At 40.3% G+C, this 20,151-nt stretch overlaps 1 protein-coding gene across 1 annotated transcript in view; it reads left to right on the top strand.

Moving 5' to 3' along the window:
- Nucleotides 1-18,731, top strand: part of SLC15A1 (solute carrier family 15 (oligopeptide transporter), member 1) — a gene marked incomplete at its 5' end in the record, with an annotated part of 22,930 nt that extends 4,199 nt beyond the window's left edge. The window contains 19 exons of the mRNA XM_010014678.1: nucleotides 1,471-1,590; nucleotides 1,773-1,872; nucleotides 2,108-2,198; nucleotides 4,037-4,120; nucleotides 5,260-5,342; nucleotides 6,469-6,555; nucleotides 7,597-7,686; nucleotides 8,963-9,007; nucleotides 9,110-9,142; nucleotides 9,272-9,360; nucleotides 10,518-10,599; nucleotides 12,072-12,197; nucleotides 14,035-14,184; nucleotides 14,618-14,667; nucleotides 15,240-15,347; nucleotides 15,464-15,560; nucleotides 16,124-16,270; nucleotides 17,102-17,209; nucleotides 18,543-18,731. Coding sequence (XP_010012980.1) covers nucleotides 1,471-1,590; nucleotides 1,773-1,872; nucleotides 2,108-2,198; nucleotides 4,037-4,120; nucleotides 5,260-5,342; nucleotides 6,469-6,555; nucleotides 7,597-7,686; nucleotides 8,963-9,007; nucleotides 9,110-9,142; nucleotides 9,272-9,360; nucleotides 10,518-10,599; nucleotides 12,072-12,197; nucleotides 14,035-14,184; nucleotides 14,618-14,667; nucleotides 15,240-15,347; nucleotides 15,464-15,560; nucleotides 16,124-16,270; nucleotides 17,102-17,209; nucleotides 18,543-18,731 — 1,879 coding nt within the window. The remainder of the gene's footprint in view (nucleotides 1-1,470; nucleotides 1,591-1,772; nucleotides 1,873-2,107; nucleotides 2,199-4,036; nucleotides 4,121-5,259; nucleotides 5,343-6,468; nucleotides 6,556-7,596; nucleotides 7,687-8,962; nucleotides 9,008-9,109; nucleotides 9,143-9,271; nucleotides 9,361-10,517; nucleotides 10,600-12,071; nucleotides 12,198-14,034; nucleotides 14,185-14,617; nucleotides 14,668-15,239; nucleotides 15,348-15,463; nucleotides 15,561-16,123; nucleotides 16,271-17,101; nucleotides 17,210-18,542) is intronic.
- Nucleotides 18,732-20,151: the final 1,420 nt, after the last annotated feature.

Here is a 20,151-nt window from a genome sequence, read left to right as displayed (position 1 = left end):
CAAAGCACTCTTAAGTACTCTTACAGGAGACTCTTAAACCTTCCACAGTCCACGTACTTCATGCAGTGTCTGCCAAGGAACATTCTGGGACCTGATAACATATTGTTAGAGGTGAAGTTCTTGGGGAAAATAGTGCAGAAATCACAATTATTATTTTTCTTAGGTACCATCTGTGCAGTGCCAGTTACGTAAGTGTTGCCTTCACAGCATGGTCATAAGCCTTGGCAAATAACTCAATTTTCTCTCCTGGTCAGCTTAGGTTTAACTTCAACTGGAAACTTTCCCTCAACTTGTTAAGCAACTAAAGTAATTATATGGCAGTGCTATTAAAAAAACCCCTTCAAATGTATCTACTAAATTTCAATAAATAGCAGATTCACTGTTGCCCCACTTTAGCAGGTTAAAAATCTATACAAAGGGGAGAGCATTTTAAGTCAGGGAAACCTTGTTCTAAAGTGAGAAGAATTTGGTCTTCTTACCTGTGTGTGACACTCATGGTGCAAGTGGTGCTTCCTCTGTCTCCCTAGTATAAGGGTGCTCTAAGCTTGTTGTGAGGATCTCTTAACTTTGTCAAATAGACTTGGGTTGCTCTGGGTCCTTGAGCCTTGCCCTTCACTGTCATGAGCCGCACTGGGTTTGGGACTGCAAACTAGAGTTTTAAATAATTTCACATCACTGCATCCTACTTCTCCTGCCTTTTCTCCAAACAAAGCTAAAACAGAGCATGGTCTTATATACAAGAGAGGAATGGACCCTTAAAGGCATGGAGGTGCGGGCTGGTGATTTCCTACTATTACTTTCCTAGGCTCCTCCTAGCAGAGGAAAGGCTGAAACCTTGCAGTCTGTATGCTTCAGTGCTGCTCTCATTCTGCTGAGTTTCAGGATGTTGGTACACCCACAACTGAGAGTGGGGTAATATAGTTGTTTTTCACATTATTTTAGGAGAGTTTCCATGTTTAAAGTAGACTTTCAATTGTTTATTTCTTTTTTTTTTTTTTACTCCTTGCAGCTAAAATATATTTTTAAAAAAATTAAATGTTTAAACAATCTTAAAGTAATTGTAAAACATAATCCAATGTTGTAGAGTAGTTCATTTGAACTTCACTGTGTATGAAATATGATATTGGCATTAGCAAGTTTGTTAGGAAAAGGCAACCATTGAAGATATTCAAGTATCTCCTGTGACTTGGTGATATCTAAAGAATGCATTTGTCAGCTTGCCTTGCTTAATTAAATAAGGCTAGCTAAAGTATTAATAATAAAAAATAGAAAAGAATTATTGTGAGGTATGTGGGCAGATTTATAAAGTGACTTGTGATAAGTTGAGTCCCTAAGTTGACGTAACTGTTAATTATGCTTCTTTACTAAGCATCTTTGCAATGAGCAGAAGTCTGCATTATTTGTGTGTGTATGTATGTGTGTGTAATTGTATTAACATATCTAAAAATGTACCTACTCTCTTTATAACAGGACCATAGTCTCCCTGTCCGTTGTCTATACGATTGGGCAGGCAGTCATGTCTGTGAGCTCCATAAGCGACCTGACAGATCACAACTGGGATGGCGTTCCCGATAATCTATCAGTGCACATGTGAGTCACCTTGTAAATGTTGGGGTTTTTTTCCCCCAGGTTGATGAATGGTGGTGCAACTTACACTTTAAATTTAATATAATTGAATTTCAACTGTCTTGAAATCGGTCTCTTACTTACACTTCAAAAAAGAAAGCAAAATGACACGTTTTCTCCTTTTCCTCTTTTCTGCATTGTCTCAGTGCTCTGTCCATGATCGGCTTGATCCTCATTGCACTTGGTACTGGTGGGATCAAACCTTGCGTGTCAGCGTTTGGTGGAGATCAGTTTGAGGATGATCAGGTAAAAATGCTTTTCAGATTTTCAGTCATACAAATGCTGATGTTTGACTAATATAATCCTCTAATAATACACATATTTAAAGATGTGCGTTACTGTAGTGTTTCCCGAGTAGCTGAAGAAGGAGCCAGATAGCTATGTCTTGGAGTATGCAAACAGAGCTGCTGCTACTTCAGTCGAGGCTGGTCAATGAGATTCTGGCTCAGCCTTTCTAAACATCTGTTTGTTTTTACTGTAGGAAAAACAAAGAACCAGATTCTTCTCTATCTTTTATTTATCCATTAATGCTGGAAGTCTCATATCTACTATAATCACCCCAATTCTCAGAGGTAAGGCCGTACATTTGTTTATGAAGTAGTTAAGTGTCAGTAAAGGATGAGTGTTAGGCTGCAGTCTAGTTAAGTTTAAATGAACAGTCTGTTTTCTGACTCTTTGTGGAGTTACCTGGCAAATAGTCTTCAAATGTTCATGTATGTCATCCAGCTTCTCACAGGTGAGATACTGTCAAGAAAAATCTAGTCTGAGATCTGAGTTGTCTTTAGGATCAGAAGTACTAGATCTGAAGAGACATGCTGAAGCCACCAAATTGTATGCCTAATGCATGTTTTAATTCCATGGAGGTACAAATGTGGCACCTCCTCTTCCACTGCCTTTAAAACCATCACACAAAGAGTTTTACTGTTTGCTGGGAAAGGGGAAGAGAGCCTTGTACTCTGGAAGTAGAGGTTATTCTGAAGTGTGCCCATGCAAAGTAGAGAAGCATCTATGCCCATGGGAACACACTTATGCATGTGACAAGGTATATAATTTTTCATATCGTTAAAGGAGAAAGTTATTTTCTCTTCTGCTTATAATGGACAATGTGATCCTAAATACAAATCAAAAAATTCGCTTCTCCATATGCATATGGATTTTTGTGGCAAGCCGGCACAGATGGCGCTGTATGGATGTGCTGGGCAGGAGTTTGAGGAAGGCTGTTTTTCTCAAAAGGAAGAACCTCATGTGAATTCTGGAACAACCCTAAAGCACTGGGCTGAAATTCTGTCCTTTGGATTTCTTGACCGGAGCAGACTGCGTAGAAGCATTTCAGATGTTTGCTTAATGCAAATTCTATCCCTTCCCAAAAATGGAAGGAGATACGCATAAGGCACAATATGCATTTTACTTCCATGCTGACACAGTGTGCAAACTACCTTGGAAAAACAGACAAATGCAGCTGAGGAAAGCGATACTATTTTGCCCTGTAGAGGTTAAACAAAAAGTTTAATATGACTAAATTGAGACACTCATTAGCTGCAAGCTAGTTGGTTGAGTTTTGTTTGTGGTTTTTTTTTCTTTCCCAAATCAAACTCTCTAATGTTCCTGTTAGAAGCAGTAGGGGGAAAAAGATGATAGTTTTGTTTGGTCTTTTACTTTTCCCTGTTAGGAGCTATATCCACACTCTTGGCATCATTTCAGGATGTATGCATGAAGCTTATAAGGTCAAATCACTGACTACTGGGGAGGTGGGGGGTGGTGTTCGAGAATCTTTTCAACAAGCTACATTTATTATGAGAGTTGCATATTTATTTACGAACTTGTTTTTGTAATAGAATTCCTTTCTCACCAAGAACACGCATTTGACCATTCTAGTAGTATTCTTCACTTCTCAGTGTAAAACTAAGTGTAAATTTCCTTTGAGAAAGGGCTAAGAGAACTGGGACTGTTTACCCTGGAGAACAGGAGGCTTGGGGGGATTTCACAACCTATACAAATACTGGAAGGAAGGGTACAATAAGACACAGCCAGGCTCTGCTCGCTGGTGCCCAGTGACAGGACCAGAGGCAATGGGCACAATCTGAAACACAGGAGGTTCCATCTGAACATCAGGAAACACTTTCACTGTGAGCGTGACTGAGCACTGGCACAGGTTGCCCAGAGAGGTTGTGGAGCCTCCACTCTTGGTGATACTCAAAACCAGCCTGGACATGGGCCTGGGCAACCAGTTCCAGGTGGCCCTGCTTGAGCAGGAGGTTTGAACTGGTTGACCTCCAGAGGTCTCTCCCAACCTCAGCCAGCCTGTGATTATTTTTTTGTGATGCAAAAATGCAAAGAACAGAAACCCTCTGTAAAATACCAGCAGTGCTGACTGGGATTGTTATTTATTTAATGTTACTTTGTACTTCAGCTCAAACTTGTGGCGTTCATAGCAAACAGCGGTGTTACCCACTAGCTTTTGGAGTTCCTGCTGCCCTCATGGCTGTCTCCTTGGGTAAGTGGAACTGTTTCCATCTTGCTCCTTCAGTTATAGATGTGATCTTGGAATAATGAGAAAGTGGTAGATATCTCCAGGTATCAACCTCTACCAATACCCGATCATTTCTGCAGGTTTTGACTCTAAACTTTTTCTTGGATATGGGTGGGATTAACCTGAAGCACTTACTTTTACAGAAGAGACTGATTTACCAGGAGACACTGATGGGGCTGGGGAAAGGCCCAAATATACCATTGAATTATGTACATTAAGTAATTTACTGTCTCTACTTCTTGGACTACTGGGGTGTATAAACAAGATCTTTCTGAACCTAGTGTGAGAACTCTGAGAAAATGTGGTTTTCCAAAATTATCTGTAGTCCAGCACAGGAAATTGTAAAAGGTAATTGTCCCCGCGCCGGAAAAATGTCACACTGGTGTGTCAGGATTTCTCAAGTACCTGGATTTTTACTAGCTGTGCTATGGGTCACTCCCTGAGCCTTTCTGCAGCACCACAAGGACCAAGAAACTGGGGGGTGTCAGTATGTACCACAGTATCTACCCCTTGTGGTCCTGGTTCTTCACGGTTCTGAGCAGGTGCCCTCGTAGGGTGCACCTCCAGCTCCTGATGACCCCATCTTGCCCAATCCAGGGTGGATGGTGGCTGTGGGGGTTGGACTGTGTCCTGCCCTGCACATGGGAGGGTGAGGCTGGGGAACGTGCTGGGTGTGGGAGCTGAGGACACCTTGGTGAGTCCTGCAGATCAGGCAGAGCCTCACGTGTCCCTGTGTGACATGAGCTGTGGCATCCTGGACTCCTGAAAGGGAGCCCATAAAGCTGTCCTAATCTGGTACAGCAAGGCCAGAGCCAAGGTCCTAAGTGGTCCTTGCTTTGACAACACCTCAACTAAGTTAAGTCCCACTGAGGGCTTACCCTAAGAGTGTCCAGATTTAGTCCTTTGTCTATAAATAGAAGCAATCTGCTGGTGCTAATTTGATTTGTTTCACTGCATGATAACATGCCAATAGGCAATTTCCATTGCTTTTAAATCAGGGTTGGAAATAATCCTTAAACCCCTTGACTGTTATGATTTCCATACCAAATTATTTGACACTGTTTTCAATTAATTCTGAGTTGGTTTTGGTTTGTGTGTTGTAGTTGTGTTTGTAATTGGAAGTGGAATGTACAAGAAAGTTCAACCTCAAGGAAATGTAATGATTCAAGTTTTCAAATGCATTGGAGTAAGTACGACTTATATCATCCAAAACCCTGGCAACAATTTTTAAGACTGTTCTGTAGACTTGCCTACATCAGAAATCTCTCATAATATGAAGAAAGCTTCTTGAAGGTTTTTAATTTTTTTCCTTACAGAAGGCTGCTTATTGACAGATTTAGACTGCCTTTTTATTTATCTGTGTCTTGGTTTATATGTGAACTTATATGCAAATGAAACAAAGCAAGATATCAGTGGTATGTAAAAGCTTATCCCAACTTCTGGGAATCATTGCTTCCTCATTTGTGCACCTTTATACAGCCCTGTAGTAAGAGACAAACATGCCTTGACCTGACTCAACAGCAGAGCTACTAGTATAGCTTATCAGCAAAAATGTATTGCTTATGAAAAGAAAGTTATTTACAAGGTGGAGGTATGTTGATCCCCACTATATTAGGGAGGATGGCAAGGTTATGTGTCAGTGCAAGCTTACATGGAAGGGAGCTAAACCTGCATGTCCCAGCTTTGCAGTGCCTCAACTTTTCTCACTTATGGGCTTCTTCATTCTCTGTGCAAATCTGCCTTCTTGTTATCATTGCTTGTCTTGTAAGCACCATCAAACCTAAATCTCTATAGGTGATTTTGGCTGCTGCTTCGAGTGCCACCCTTAAGGCCCAGCTCAATCTCACGTGTTATTCCACGCAGAAAGTCTTAGGAGTTCTTCAGGACTATATTTGTGTATATCCCGTGTCAAAGTGCGAGGAGTATGTATCTAAAAGATGCAGTTTCTCACAGTGAAATGTACTCTCAAAACCATTCAGCTCTGAAAACATGTGCGTATGACCTCCTACTTATTGTTGTACGTAAGTAAGTCTGAAGTAGGCAGGTCTTCGAGTTCCTAACAGCAACCCACGTTGACAGATACTACTCTGAGCTGTTTGGTTCATCTAATCCCAGCTGCACATTCCACTGCATATGCAGTGTGAGGCCTAAAATGCAATATTCACTTTGATTCTTAGAGCAGTTAACAGAACTGAGTCACCTTTAGCACCCTCTGAACACTGGAAGCAGGAGTGTCACCCTTAATGATGAAACAGCTTACAGCACTTATAAACACTGGTAACATCATTAAACAAAATTCTGTCTCTCTGCAGTTTGCAATCCAAAACAGGTTCTGGCATCGCAGCAAGGAGTTCCCCAAGAGAGAGCACTGGCTAGACTGGGCGAGTGAGAAGTATGATGTAAGTATTGCACGAGCACTCCTGTGCCGTGACATTCCCTGAACCTCAGCTTCTCTTCTGTCTGGTCTGATCCATTGCAAATAGTTTTGAGCTTCTCTGTCATTTAGAAGCTAATAGTCTGGCCAAACCTTGGTGCTCCCCCGGGATTGTAGGTGATCGCCCCAGCTGCTGTGGGAGAAGGTAGAGCTGTGTTAGTTGACGCTCTCTGTGACCATTGGCTGCCCAGGGAAATCCAAGGGACATAAGAAGAGACTGTTTCCTTTGTTGAACAAATACAAGCACAAACCAATTTTTGAGTTGGTAAAATAGCAAGCATTATCCCTGCTGACTTTTTGTTTCTCCAGTAAACTGGCTTTAGATGAAAATATGCTGGTTTAATGACTTCAGAAGAGGAAAATGGGCATGGTGTTGATTATCGTGGTTAATGTGCAGGGCCATAACACTTGGTATCAAACCGTGAAATTATGCTTATGAATTTCAGATTAAATGGATAAACACTGCAACCCCCTGGCCTCAGTATAAGCTCCTTACCATGACTCTCACAGCCTTGTGTCCCACCATCCCCAGCCACAGCCCTTGCCTCCTATCCACCCTGCCCTGTAGTCAGTGGCAGCACAAACCTTAGCCTGTCCCCTTTATTTTCCTTTTGCCTATATATGTTTTTCATGTGTGAAATGCATTCCTCAGTCACCTGTTGTTCAGACACCTCTTGCCTAAATCAAATAACACAGCACCAAGTGCTGAATCTCCTGCTGCCATCAGTGCACATGCCAGGAGGCACAGGTCTCCAGCATCCATGTCACCTTTAACCAACAGCCCTTCCCACACCCATGGCAGACCTCGTGTCTTTTACAAGAGAGCATGATTACCCACAGTGTACAAAGTTTAGAACGTGGATAAGTATTACATGATATGTATGTACCTCTTTACCTGTTGCTGTGCTTCTAATAGCAGTTAGCAACTGTTGTCTCTTTTTGTTTTTTTGGGTTTTTTGGGTTTTTTTTTGACCAATTCCTCTTGTGTAATTCTCATTTGCTGCAGAAACGGCTGATTGCTCAGACTAAGATGGTGTTGAAGGTGCTTTTCCTTTACATCCCTCTCCCCATGTTCTGGGCACTTTTTGACCAGCAGGTAAAGGAGAAGTTGTTTGGCTTGGCAATTAGAGCTGTACCATGTCATTCTGTGTACTCTGAGATCATCAGACATAAAGGATGCCTGTGGAAGGGTGGAAAAGAATTATTGGCAAATTCTTTAACCTGGTTCTAATATGAAGGAGTAGTTATTGAATCATGTTAGTACAGAATGTTCTGCAGCCAGGGGAAACTCAGTTTATCTGGATATGCCCAGCACTGATGCAGTGACTGAGGCTTCTCCAAATCTTCTATCAGCCAGGACTCAGACAATGAAGCAGTAATTTAAAGCTTTCTTAGTTCTAATGTTTCTTCCACTATCAGCTATGAGGTGAAATCTACAGTCCTAGTGTAAATGCTCTGGAGAATCAGGGCTGAAATGAGTTGGATGCCAGTTTGCTTTATCACTCAAATATGTTATAAATACTTTCCACCTTCAAGCAGAAGTACAAGCCTCTAATTCCCATTCACTTGCTGGACTGAATGCTGAAGACCCATGAAAGTAGGATTTCATATTTAAGTATTGAAGTATGAATTTAGGAAGGTGTTCTCGGAGAGAAAAAGGGGCTGAGAGTTTTATTGAAGGCAGACTGTATGGAAGTTTGATCCAGACTGCCTAGATTGTGCTGCTTTAGTCTAGTACCAGTGAGCTGTAACTACCCATGTGACCTATTACAAAAAGGCAACCGTGCTATGGAATTCAGAGAAATACATGAGTAATAACTTACATCTCTCAGTGGTACATTGTGGGTGGTTAAATGCTCTTGCCACAGATGCAGCGATGAATGTTCCTGTCTCCCCCTGGGCTCAAGCTGAAAGTCAGCTTTGCTTGACCTGGCTATAGGCAGGTTTTCTGGTCAGAAGGCCCAGGGCAGGTCCAGCCCTGGCTTGGTGTCTCACTGCTGGGCTGCGTGAAGAAAGGATGGACATGTCAGTAGCATGGGGTGCTCAGGCAGCTGGTACAAAGGCAGTCGGATGATTTCTGCGCACAGCACATGGCAGGGTTTGGTGTAGGATGTCATTTCAGTCTTTCCAGCTGATCACTCCATTTCATGAAACCAGTAACTAAAATGAAATAGGCCCCAAGGATCACTTTATTCAGCTAGTTCCACTGCAGAATAAGAATACTGCTGTAGCAAGGTACCTTTGGGTTTGGTTTTTTGGTTTTTTGTTAATTTTATTGCATGTCTTTCCCAACACTTTAGTAATGAAATCATTCAAGAGGAACTTTTCAAGGTTGATTTACTGTGGCATTTAACTTTGTTACCTTTTGTTAGGGGTCAAGATGGACACTGCAAGCCACAACGATGGATGGGAATTTTGTAGGTTACTTTTATTACTTTTTTTCCTTAATATTTACATTTCAGATCAGGGTTTTTTTTTTTGGTCATAATATTAAAACCTATTTATTTTTTCTTCATCAGGGATCTGTTCAGATTCAGCCAGACCAAATGCAGGTACAGCAATCTTCTGTCTGCCAATTCTAAATACTTCCCAAAGATTATATATTTTTAATTGCCCTGAATTTAGAAAGGGACTTTGAAAAGTACTTAATTTTTTTCCCTTCTCGTGTTCATCTTCAACAGACTGTGAATCCAATCCTGATTATAATAATGGTCCCAGTTATGGATGCTGTGGTTTATCCTTTAATCAAGAAATGCAAGATCAGTTTTACGTAAGTTGATGTACTTACCTGACTTCAACAGAGGCTCATCTTAGTGGTTTCTTTAAAACTGCTCTTCCAGCCCTAATGTTACAAGAGTAAGCGTTCAGCTAAGGTGTATATAAAGTGGTGTTAATGTATTGAAGAAATGAAAATTGAAAGAGATAGAAGTGGTACGTACAGGCACCAGAGACTAGAGGGAGAGAATCTAATAGTAAAGTAACATTATTTTTCAGTTAAGGGCAAAATCTTTTGGTTGCAAGAGAGACACTGTTTAGTTTTCCACTTCCCCCACATCTACCCCCCTCTCTCTGCCAAACTACAAGAAGTAGAAATGCAACACACATCCTTAGTGCGTGTCATGTCTCAGGTAGTTTTAAGTCCAAAAGAAGATGTTTTGTCTTCAGTCCTAGTGAGGAGTCTGGCTCACTGGGTACTTCTAAGTACAACTTTAAGGGCATGGCACATTATTTCTAATATTGGTCATGAAATTGCAAGTGAGGGAGGCAGAGGAGAAGACAGTTCTTAAAACAATTTTTATAGAGCTAAGATGTAATGCTGTTTGTTCATTTAATTACAAAAAATTTAGGGGAGGTGGTGTGCTGGAAATGCTGTCATTCATTTGTGGACACTCTACACCTGAAAAATGATGCCCTAAATAAACTATCTACCTTGAACTTACCCTTACAGCTTACCTGAATGTCAGAGTTCTCCTAATTCAACATTTCCCTGACTTCTTTTGCTCAGTATTTTAATTTAAGCGTATTAATATAGACACAAGTTGCTACCCTTTTTTTAAAAAGGCGTAACTTCTTGCCTTTGTTTTAAAACTAGCAAATGTATTGGATTGGGTTTCTTCTTTCTGCAGTTCAGACTTTTCCAGAAACCTAGTAATTATTAATTATGTTCAGTCAATGTTTCAGCCCAGCAAATGCAGAGTAACACATTATTAAGATGCTGCTGGAAAGATGTATTTCCTGGTAGCGTAACTATGAATTGAGAGGTACCCAGCTTAGCAGAACACTTTCTGTAACAACATCAGCCCTTCAAATGGTGATAATGTGCTGGTTGTGGCCATTAGTTTCCCACTGTGGGAGGAAAAAAAAAAAACCTGCTGAGGCTTTGAATTAATATGTCTTAAAACTCATGTATGTGTTTTGTTATACTAGGCCCCTGAGGAAGATCACTGTTGGTATGTTCCTTGCATCTTTGGCTTTTGTTGCTGCCGCTCTTGTGCAAGTGCAAATAGATGTAAGTTCAGCCATATGCAAGTTATTTACTACTAATATTTAGTTGTTAATACAGAAAGAAGTGTGTTTAAAGCAAACTGAGCCAAGACTCCACAATTCAGAACCAAGCACATGAGCAGAGAAGTAGAAAGAGAGAAAATATTAAAGTATATTGCAGTATGTGACTAGCATAATAAAACTAACTAGCTATGAACACTGTCCTGCAAAATATCTCATCTGCCATTAGTATAAATCATGCATTAAAGGCAATCTCGGGTCTTTAAACTGAGACTAAAAGCTGAAAACCAGAGAATTGCTTGGCCTGCCAGGGCGCTGCTTTGTATCTCTAATTCTTCTGACGTTTAGACTGGTGGTGAAGTGTGATAGTCTGGAAAGCATCAGCACAGCACAGGTGAAGATGATACCTATTGAAGGCAGGATTCATCATATTTAACTTTCCTTGCTGCAAAGAGAGGTGTCACGGCTGAACCAGATGAAGGTTTCCCCTGTAGCTGGGGCATTGACACCACCTTTGAGAGGTGATCTATTGCATTCCAAGATCCAAATGGCTAGCTAGAAATGCCTGCCTGTCCTCATGCATTACCAAGGCAAGATGTTCAACTCTTAAATAACTTCAGTTAGGAATGAGGAGTTTTCTCCATAATGCCTGGGTCCAGCAGCAAAACAAGCTTTATATTCAACTCTTCCTCTTGAAGTTGGAAGTAAAGGGTCTGGCCTCCAACTGGCATCAATACATCCAGGCTGTCTTCCTTAAAACCCTGTTCAGAAGGCCAGAGCTGTGCACACACGTGTACTGGTATTGGGCAGAATCTTCATCAAAGCTGGTAACTCCCTACCATTGCACAACAATCTCCTGCAGAAAGGTAAAGATGGACCTGTTATGGTCGTGTGATGTACCTAAAGAGACTGGAACACACAAAAGTATGGGAAGGAGGAAAAGTTGAGACACAACTCTTGCAGCTCTTGATGCTCTGCATGAGCAGAAACTATTTACTCTCAGATCTGGTGGGAAGTGGAACCTCCAGAAGTTCAGTTTCTCTGGGCTATTGCTCCAGGCAGTGCCCATACATGCTTCTGTCTCATTCAGCAGCACGAGGGCTGGGGGAAAATGAGTTGGAACATGGTACAAAGAAATTCAGGAACTCGGGCAGTCATAGGATGTGGGAAAAGCCCATTCCTTGAACAGCAGAGTGGCCTGGTAGCAGCAGCAGGCTGCAGGACGTGATTAAATAGGAACCACTTCTGGCCATGAAGGCATTATTGCGGATGAGAGAATTTTTTCCTGAAGCAGCCATAAGGCAGCTTGAGACCAGTAACAAATCCCATTATTGAAGTTGCATCCCTCTGACAATCACAGATAATCAGGCGAATGCTTATCTGCATCATGAGATAATTGGGAGCACAGTCATTGTAGTACTTTTTTCTATGTGACTTTGGATGCAGCACTGATGTTACTTTCTTTCTGTCCTACAGAAAACTCTTCCAGTTTTCCCTGCAGCTGGGCAATCTCAAATCAAAGTAATAAATCTGGGTACAGACAATGTAATAGTTCAGTTTGAGCCTCAACTTTGGAATGTGACTGTCACGTCTATGGAGTCGGTAAGTAAGGGGAGATGGTGAATAGCAAGTTTAAAAAAAAAAAAAACCCCGAACAACTGAATAAGTCAAAGTTGTTCTTAAGTAATAGTTCAAAGTTGATTATTTTCTAGTGAGTTTTCATCTACTGATTTTAAAGATTTTTTTTTTTTATTTTATTGTGTAATTATTACTGAAAACAGCGGATGAAGAAATTGTAACTATATCATTATTCTAAGCAGTACTTGGCAAGAGGCTTTTTTCCAAGAAACTTAATAGTGATTTTGAAATAACAGAAAATTTCACTCTTGCTAAAAAGGTGCCATCTTTTTTAAAAGCAATAACACCCCTTTCTTCAATGAAAGTCCATTCAGCTCTAGTAAATCACTGCTTCTACTGTGAGTGACCACTTACTTGAACAGGGAGGCTTTCTGTGGCTGTGTTATATAGATTAAGCTTCAGATTTTGCTGTCAAAGAACCTTTCCAGGTTCTATTGGCAGCAGGTTAGTATTATTCCAGGTTCTATTCACAGCAAAATGTGATGGAGCTGATGCACATTATTAAAAATGGATGTTAGGAAGGGTGTTCTCTGATAGCCTACAGTCCTGTTTCCATGTAAGAAGAGAAAGCCTATTTCATCCTCTTCCAAATTTGCCTCACATAGAAACTGAGCTGTGAGGAGAAGATAAGGGCACCCAAAATGTATGCTGATGTGGAATAGATATAACCATGATGCATCACTGAAAAGGCTGTGAAATGCTCCACTCCCTACTATAGATATCTCTAGTTTAACCCCAGCCAGCTACTAAGCACCATGCAAGATGCTCGCTCACTGCCTCTACCCCTCCACTATGGGATGGGGAGGTGAATTAGAAAAAAGCTAAAACCTGTGGGTTGAGAGAACAACAGCTTAATAATTGAAATAAAATAATAATAATTGTAATTGAAAAGAGAGATGACAAAGAGATAAATAGAACCCAAGAAGAAATGATGCACAATACCACTGCTCACCACCTGCTGTCTGATACCCAGCCCATCCCCAAGCAGTGATTGCTCCCTTCCTGGTAGCTCCCCTGGTTTCTATACTGGGCATGACATGCTGTGGTATGGAATACCCCTTCGGCTAGGTTGGGGCATGTGTCCTATCCAATGAGAGTCTGAAAAGTCCTTGGTCAGAGTAAGTGCTACTTAGTGACAACTAAAACATCCATGTGTTATCAGCATAGTTCTCAGACTAAAGCCAAAACTCAGCTACTAGGAAGAAAATTAACTTAGTATCTCATCTGGACAGGCCAATGTTTTATAATCCAAATGTTTTGGATTATAAAATGCTTCATATAATCCTATTTTTTAAAAGGCTTATTTTAGTACTGAAGTAACATGCTTATTAATGTTTTAAGTGTTTTATGCTGACCTATTATGTTCAAAACCATAAAGACAGAGCTTGCATTTGCATCTCTTAGGAGGTGTTGCTATTTGGAAAATGCTGCATCATAACTCATACTACTGCTGCCTCTGTAGCTAAACAGAATTTTACTTAATGGTAAGCCTGATTTATCTGAAACAAAAAACACACAGGAAAATCTAATAGCTATTCCATAATGCTTGTGGGAAGCTCATATTACTTTGGAGCTTGTATGGTGAAAGACATCAATAAAAGAAAATAATGATCAAACGAAATCAGTGCTTGATGTAGAAAACGTAACAAAAATGAAAGTTAGGAGATGCTCACTATCTCTGGTGTTTCAGAAGTAACACACATGTAAACTTCTGATGCCCTAGAGTCTGTAACTCTCCCTCAAAAGTGTAGTCAAATATTCAGTTGTTTGGAAATTCATAGCAAGTCATTTGTCTTTGTAGACTGGCTACATGACATTTGAGACTTCTCAGTTGCAATCAGTAAGCATAACTTCTGGAAACAAAAATAGAACTGAAATTGTCAAGTTGCCAGGGCAAAATCGTCACACGCTTGGAATCAAAACTACTGAGACAGAAGTCGTTACTAAATGGGTAAGTCTGCTTAATTCCCAAGATAGACATTAATGTCTTAATAGCTTTCTATGGGGAATGTGTGAAGCTGGGAGGACAAGCTCTGGCTAGCTTTTCCCTTTGTCTTGCTTTCTATCTCTCCCCTCCTCTGTTGTACCAGTGAGACTGGTGAGCTGTAGAGAGCAGGACAAGATGTTTTTTATATTAAAAAAAAAAAAAAAGTTTAAAAATGACCAACTTAAATATTTCACTTGATGATTACTCTTCTTTCACTGAGACTTAAATGTGTGGTCATATAGTGTTCTCTAGTAGATATGTATCCTAGTAGGATTCTAAAAGGAGGTCTGCAGTCTTGCTCTGAAGCCTCTATTAATTTTCACTGCTATGTAATTGTGCATGTTTAAGCTGTTCACTAATGCCAACGAAGCATCTTGATAATGGTGTCTTCCACCAGCTGTTTGACAATGTCACATCAAAACCAGAAGAAGGAAATAATCTCATCAGGTAGAGTTTGTTTTGCTCTTAAATTTTGGCAATAGTGTGACTGTCTCTTCAGTGTTGGGTGTACTCTTCTTGCTTAACATAATTTTCTGTACTGTAGGAATTCTCCACTTGCTGAACACTACTCGATGCTTCTGGGGCACAATTCATCTAAGCTATCTTGCACATCTACTCTGGGTATAATTAAGCTAAACTTGAAAGTGTGTATTTTGCTTCATTGTCTAGACATACTTTTGTAGACAACTAGCCCCTCCTTTTTAATCTTGGGTAAGAAGTATCCTACTACTTCTCTGCTTTTCTTCTGCATCTTCCATTTTCAGATATGTTTGTTACTGGTTGTAATAGAGGCTTGCTTTTGACATTCTCCTAAGCAAGTAGTGGGCTGATGTGGGTCTAGCTTGCTTTTCACATTAGGCACACTAGCCACACTTTATTTAATGCTTTTGAAAGAACTCTGGGAAAAATGAAAGGGGAAGACTTGGTGCTTGTTGTGCTGCCACTATATAGCTAAAAGTAAAACCTGTGTTGAGTTGTGTGTATTTTGTTTAATATTTCATCACTCTTGCATTTTAAAGATTCATAAACAATTTGCCTGATGATATCAACATCACTATGGAAGACATTTCTTTTGGAACAGTGATGTCTCTTTCTGCCACTAATTATGCCTCCTTTCCAGGAGGAAGGTAAGCATTTTCCTCTACTGTAGTCTAACCACTTGTGCTTGGGAAAAGGACATAGAACTTTTTCATACACATAATTGTATACACCTGTGGTCTGGACTGTGTTTTTTCTTTTTCAGAAAAGATACAATTACAGCTACTAGAAATTCAACCACTTGTTCATTTACTTCAAAGGCATTTGGATTTGGCAGTGCCTATACTATTATAATTAATGAGGTGAGCTGTCAGTGTTGTTTGGATGTACAATACAAAATTACATTTTGTGTTAATATTTCTTTATTAAAGAAAACCCTCACATGTAGAAATATCCTTCTTGCCCTTAATTGTACATACGATACAATTCTGCTGTATTAAACAGAACACAAAAGTATTGTTAACTATAAGAATAATTATGGGTATGATAATGATATAGTGCAAGAATTCATGTTCCTGATTACTAATCTTAAATCTTTAGACACTAAGGTTTTGCATGAAGTCTTCTGCAAAATAACTACTACTTTATAACCACATATGCAGTACTTTGTATACAGCATTTATTACCCAGTACTTTGTGTTTTTTATGTTTCTAGAGATTGTAGAATTGTAGAATAGTTAGGGCTGGAACCAACGTTAAAGATGATCTAGTCCCAACCCTCTTGCCGCAGGCAGGGACACCTTCCACTAGAAGGCGAGTTTGTACAGAACTGCTAGATGATCTAGAACCAGTTGATATAGAAGTGCCTAGAGTGCCTTTAGTGTGCAGACTATCACTGTTCGTAATGTGCTATTTTAATTTCCAGTGCACTGCTGACAACCATAACATAGTGTATTCTGAAGATATCCCACCCAATACAGTCCATATGGCTTGGCAGATCCCTCAGTATTTTATTCTTACATGCGCTGAAGTAGTCTTCTCTGTCACTGGGCTGGAGTTTTCATACTCACAGGTAGGTTTGGCTCTTCAGAACTCTTTTTAAGAGTCAGTACAAAGAAAAATCATTTGTGCTATGTTGTTTTGAGGTGGTAGTTCTGTATTGCTGCTTTGTTTGAACAGTTATGTCCTTTAGAGCTTTTAGCAGGACTATGGGCTGGTGCAAGTTGGCCTTGTTCCACTAGCATTCAGTGTTTTCCATAAAGCTATGCTGAATTACATCATTTGAAGGCTTGACTACCAGTCCTCAAATATTCTTCTCACATGTGACTTTCCATTGAAAAGAATTGGAACTGTAGTTCTGCTGTAAAACCAAACTAGAGTGTACTTGAATGAGTACTGACACATTAGCTCCATACGAATTTCGTCCACACAGTCTCTAGCAGCAGTTGAATTATACACTCTTAATTCCTTGTCTTCCAACACCAGATTTAGCTGTGTGTATTCCTTTAATTCTGAGTCTTTAAACTGCAGTGATGGGAACATTGTGAGATGGGGCTTGCTAGACAGTGATGCACTTGATTTCTTCATTTATTGTGTACCTTGTGTTTGAAATGTGAAATGTGCCTGCTAGTTACTCAGCCATGTACAAAGTGTTTAAAAAGTGTTTATAGTTAGTACCAATAACCTCTTTCTCCTCAAACCATTCTCCAGGTGTGGTTTAGTTCTCTAGCAATTTTTAATTAAAAAAAAAAAACAAACAAAAAAACCGAACCAACCAAAAAACCCCCAAGAAATTCTCCTCCCCCAGAAAGCAAGTGTCTATTATAATGCAAAGAATGCAGTAAACATTAGAAAATACATAATAGCAGCATGTGACTAAAACCTCAATGTCTTGCATCTATAGGCCCCATCTAATATGAAGGCAGTGCTGCAGGCAGGATGGCTGCTGACAGTGGCTGTTGGTAACATAATTGTCCTTATTGTGGCTGGAGCATCCAAACTCAGTGAGCAGGTAAGCACACAAGCAATCGGCACACTATTATATTACATTATGAGAAAGGCTTAGTCCTAAGGGGAGTCATGGCCGGTAATCTTCACCCACAACTTTTGAATATGAGAATTATAGTGGATTTGCATTTATAATTGGAATACAGGTGGTTAGCGTTAGCTACAGGAGAGTACCAGTCAGTTGTAGAATGAGCGCTTGACTGAATAGTCACATTAGAGTATATAAGTAACAGAGTTATAAACCTTTAAGTTGGCTTAAAACCAGTTCAGGAGGCTGCAACAACAGAGTAGTAACTTGTCTCCTATAGCCTCTTCTAAAGTTTCTGTTGAACTTTTTCCCCAGCACTTCCCCAAAATGTGAACACATAGAGAAAACTTTAAACAACTCTAACAAATACTTCCTCAACAAAGATTTCTACCTCTTTTATTTGTTGCTTGCTATTCTTAACTCTTGTTCTGTCAGGCACCTTTGCTTGCAAGCAGCAGTTTCTAGCGTCTCTACGATAAATTGTTCCTCATGGTGGGGAAAAGCTGTGAACTTCTGGGCTGAAATTCTAGACTAATGAGATTAAAATCTACCAAAACTGTGTTCATAACTAACGAACCTCCACCTGCATACCTCAGTCTTGCCACATCCCATCTTCCGGCTCCACTGGTTTCAAACCTCTTTGGGGTTTGAAAGCTGTGGCTTACCAGGGGAAGAGCACTTGGACAAGACTTTTTCAGACTGCTAGTGTCACTCCCTAGTGAACCAAAAGGAATGTCTGAAAGAGGGAAGAACCTGTTGTTGAAACAAATGGGTCTGGCAGTCTTGGTTTCAGCTAAAAACCAGAAAGGGAATGAAACAGCTGTTGAGGCTTTTCAGGTGGAGGTAACACTTTGAAACCAGGGTTCCTGGTCTTCATCTCCACCCAGATTTGTGGCCAGGTGCAACTTTTTACTGCTGACCTAAGTGGAAGCAGGATCATTGCCAGCCTGGTTTAAAATGAGATTACTCAATTAAAAGGAGGGGCTGAGTTTTCTCTCCAGTCTTTTGGTCCATTCCCATGAATACCCTCTCCAGGAAGAGGATATTGTAGAACTTCTCAGCATTCACAGAACTTTTGCCTCTTCAATGAAGACAGAACTGCTGAAAAGGCTTCAATTCTGATTTGCTTTAGCATGTATTATATACGTTTAATACTTAGCCCTTCAAGTCATATAATACTTATTATGTATGCTCAGTTTCACACTCTGAAATAACCTCATTTCTTGCAAACAGTAAAATGATGCAATTCTTTTGAGGAACTAACATTGACGGATAAATTACATATTTTACATTGGTTTTATTTTTGCAGTGGGCAGAGTATGTGCTGTTTGCTGCCTTGCTGTTGGCAGTTTGTGTCATTTTTGCTGTCATGGCTTATTTTTATACCTATACTGACCCAAATGAGATTGAAGCCCAACTTGATGAGGAAGAAAAGGAGCAAGTCAAAAAGGATCAAGATATCTATGAAAAGCAAGCCGAAGCTGTGTCTCGGATGTAAAAGGTGTATTGAAGGAGTGTTTGTCAATAATGGTGTCCCATTAACTACCCCTACAGTCGGGGGAATCGGGGTATCAGTAACACCTCTGGATAATATGTCTCATGGGAGAGGTTAAGAAAAACTTTCAACTTAAAATGCAGCCCGCCTTAGGAAGCAAGAGAAGAAGATTAGTCTCTTGTCTACTGAACACGGTATCCTGAAGAAACTCCAGCAGAATTTGCACTCTTGATGTACCTCAAGCTTAAATATCACAGCATTAAAACATTGAAATTGCACTTGGCACTATTGGACCCTGTGAAAAGATGTATTTTTATATACTGCATTTCAATTTTATATCACAAAAGAAACAAGTATTAACAAGAAATGGTAATTGAAGCTAAGCTGTCCGTGTGATCCCTGTAGCCTCACTGTTACTTGAAAGCCGCAGGTCACACGTGCCTTAAATTCTTTTATACTTCTCTATGAGTAATGGGAGCAAAGCTCTGGCATCGCTCAGATTAAAATGCTGTTTGTCTGCTCCACATGGCAGAAACTTGGATGTGCACTGTAATGTAATGGTTTATGTGCCTGTTAAACTACCCATTTTAATATTAATAAATTTACTCAGGTAAACAGACAATGTCAAATGATGTTGGGAATAAGCAACAGCAATAAAAACTTGTAACAATAATGGAAATGGTGTATGAGTGACCTAAAATTGCATGTTAACAGAACTTGATACCACCTCTGTACTGCCTCTTCATCTGTGCTCCATCACTTGAAGCTAATGGAGCAGTGTCAGTCTTGTTGATCTTAATATACCTGTAACTCCTGTCAAATTTTTAGCAGGGAAGACTAAATTTTTCTGCTTAACAGGATTCTGTAGCCCTGTGGGCCATGTTATGGAGTGCCAGTGGTCTGTGTATAGTTTTGGGAGTTCCTGTGCTTGGATCCTGTTCTGGTTGCTGGCACTTAAACCTCCATGTGTACAGAGAATAGAGTCCCTTACCCATGAGAACAGCTTGAAATGGAGTTTAGAAAGGCAAGTCCAAGGTGCTCTTTGCCTGCATCTCAGTTAGTCCTGTACCCTATAGGCAGTAGCCACTCTTGGTCTCTAAAGTCACCCAGGGAGAGCCTTTCCCATGCCTTCAAGATGCTGGGTGTCCCCCCAGCCCATGGGGCTGAGGGTACCCTGGGACAGCCAACTGCTCCAGGAGGAGCTGGCTACTTGTCATCCTCTGAGGATCTAAGGGGGTTTTGCACCAGCTTTAGTTGTGGTAGACTTAGACAGCCTTTCCCTTGCCATGCAAAATAAACAGTCTCTTAACTATCCCTACATGACAGTATCTTCTGTCTACTATTTTGCTCATACAAGGTGAAATGTTTATTTAGCATTTTAACATTTTTTTCCCCCTTTGGAATGCAGGTCATGTCTATTTTT

This window comes from Nestor notabilis, unplaced genomic scaffold (assembly GCF_000696875.1).
Source record: "Nestor notabilis isolate BGI_N333 unplaced genomic scaffold, ASM69687v1 scaffold5070, whole genome shotgun sequence".
NCBI lineage: Eukaryota > Metazoa > Chordata > Aves > Psittaciformes > Psittacidae > Nestor > Nestor notabilis.
The sequence above is the reverse complement of the archived record's forward strand: the minus strand, read 5'-3'. Positions and strand labels throughout refer to the sequence as shown.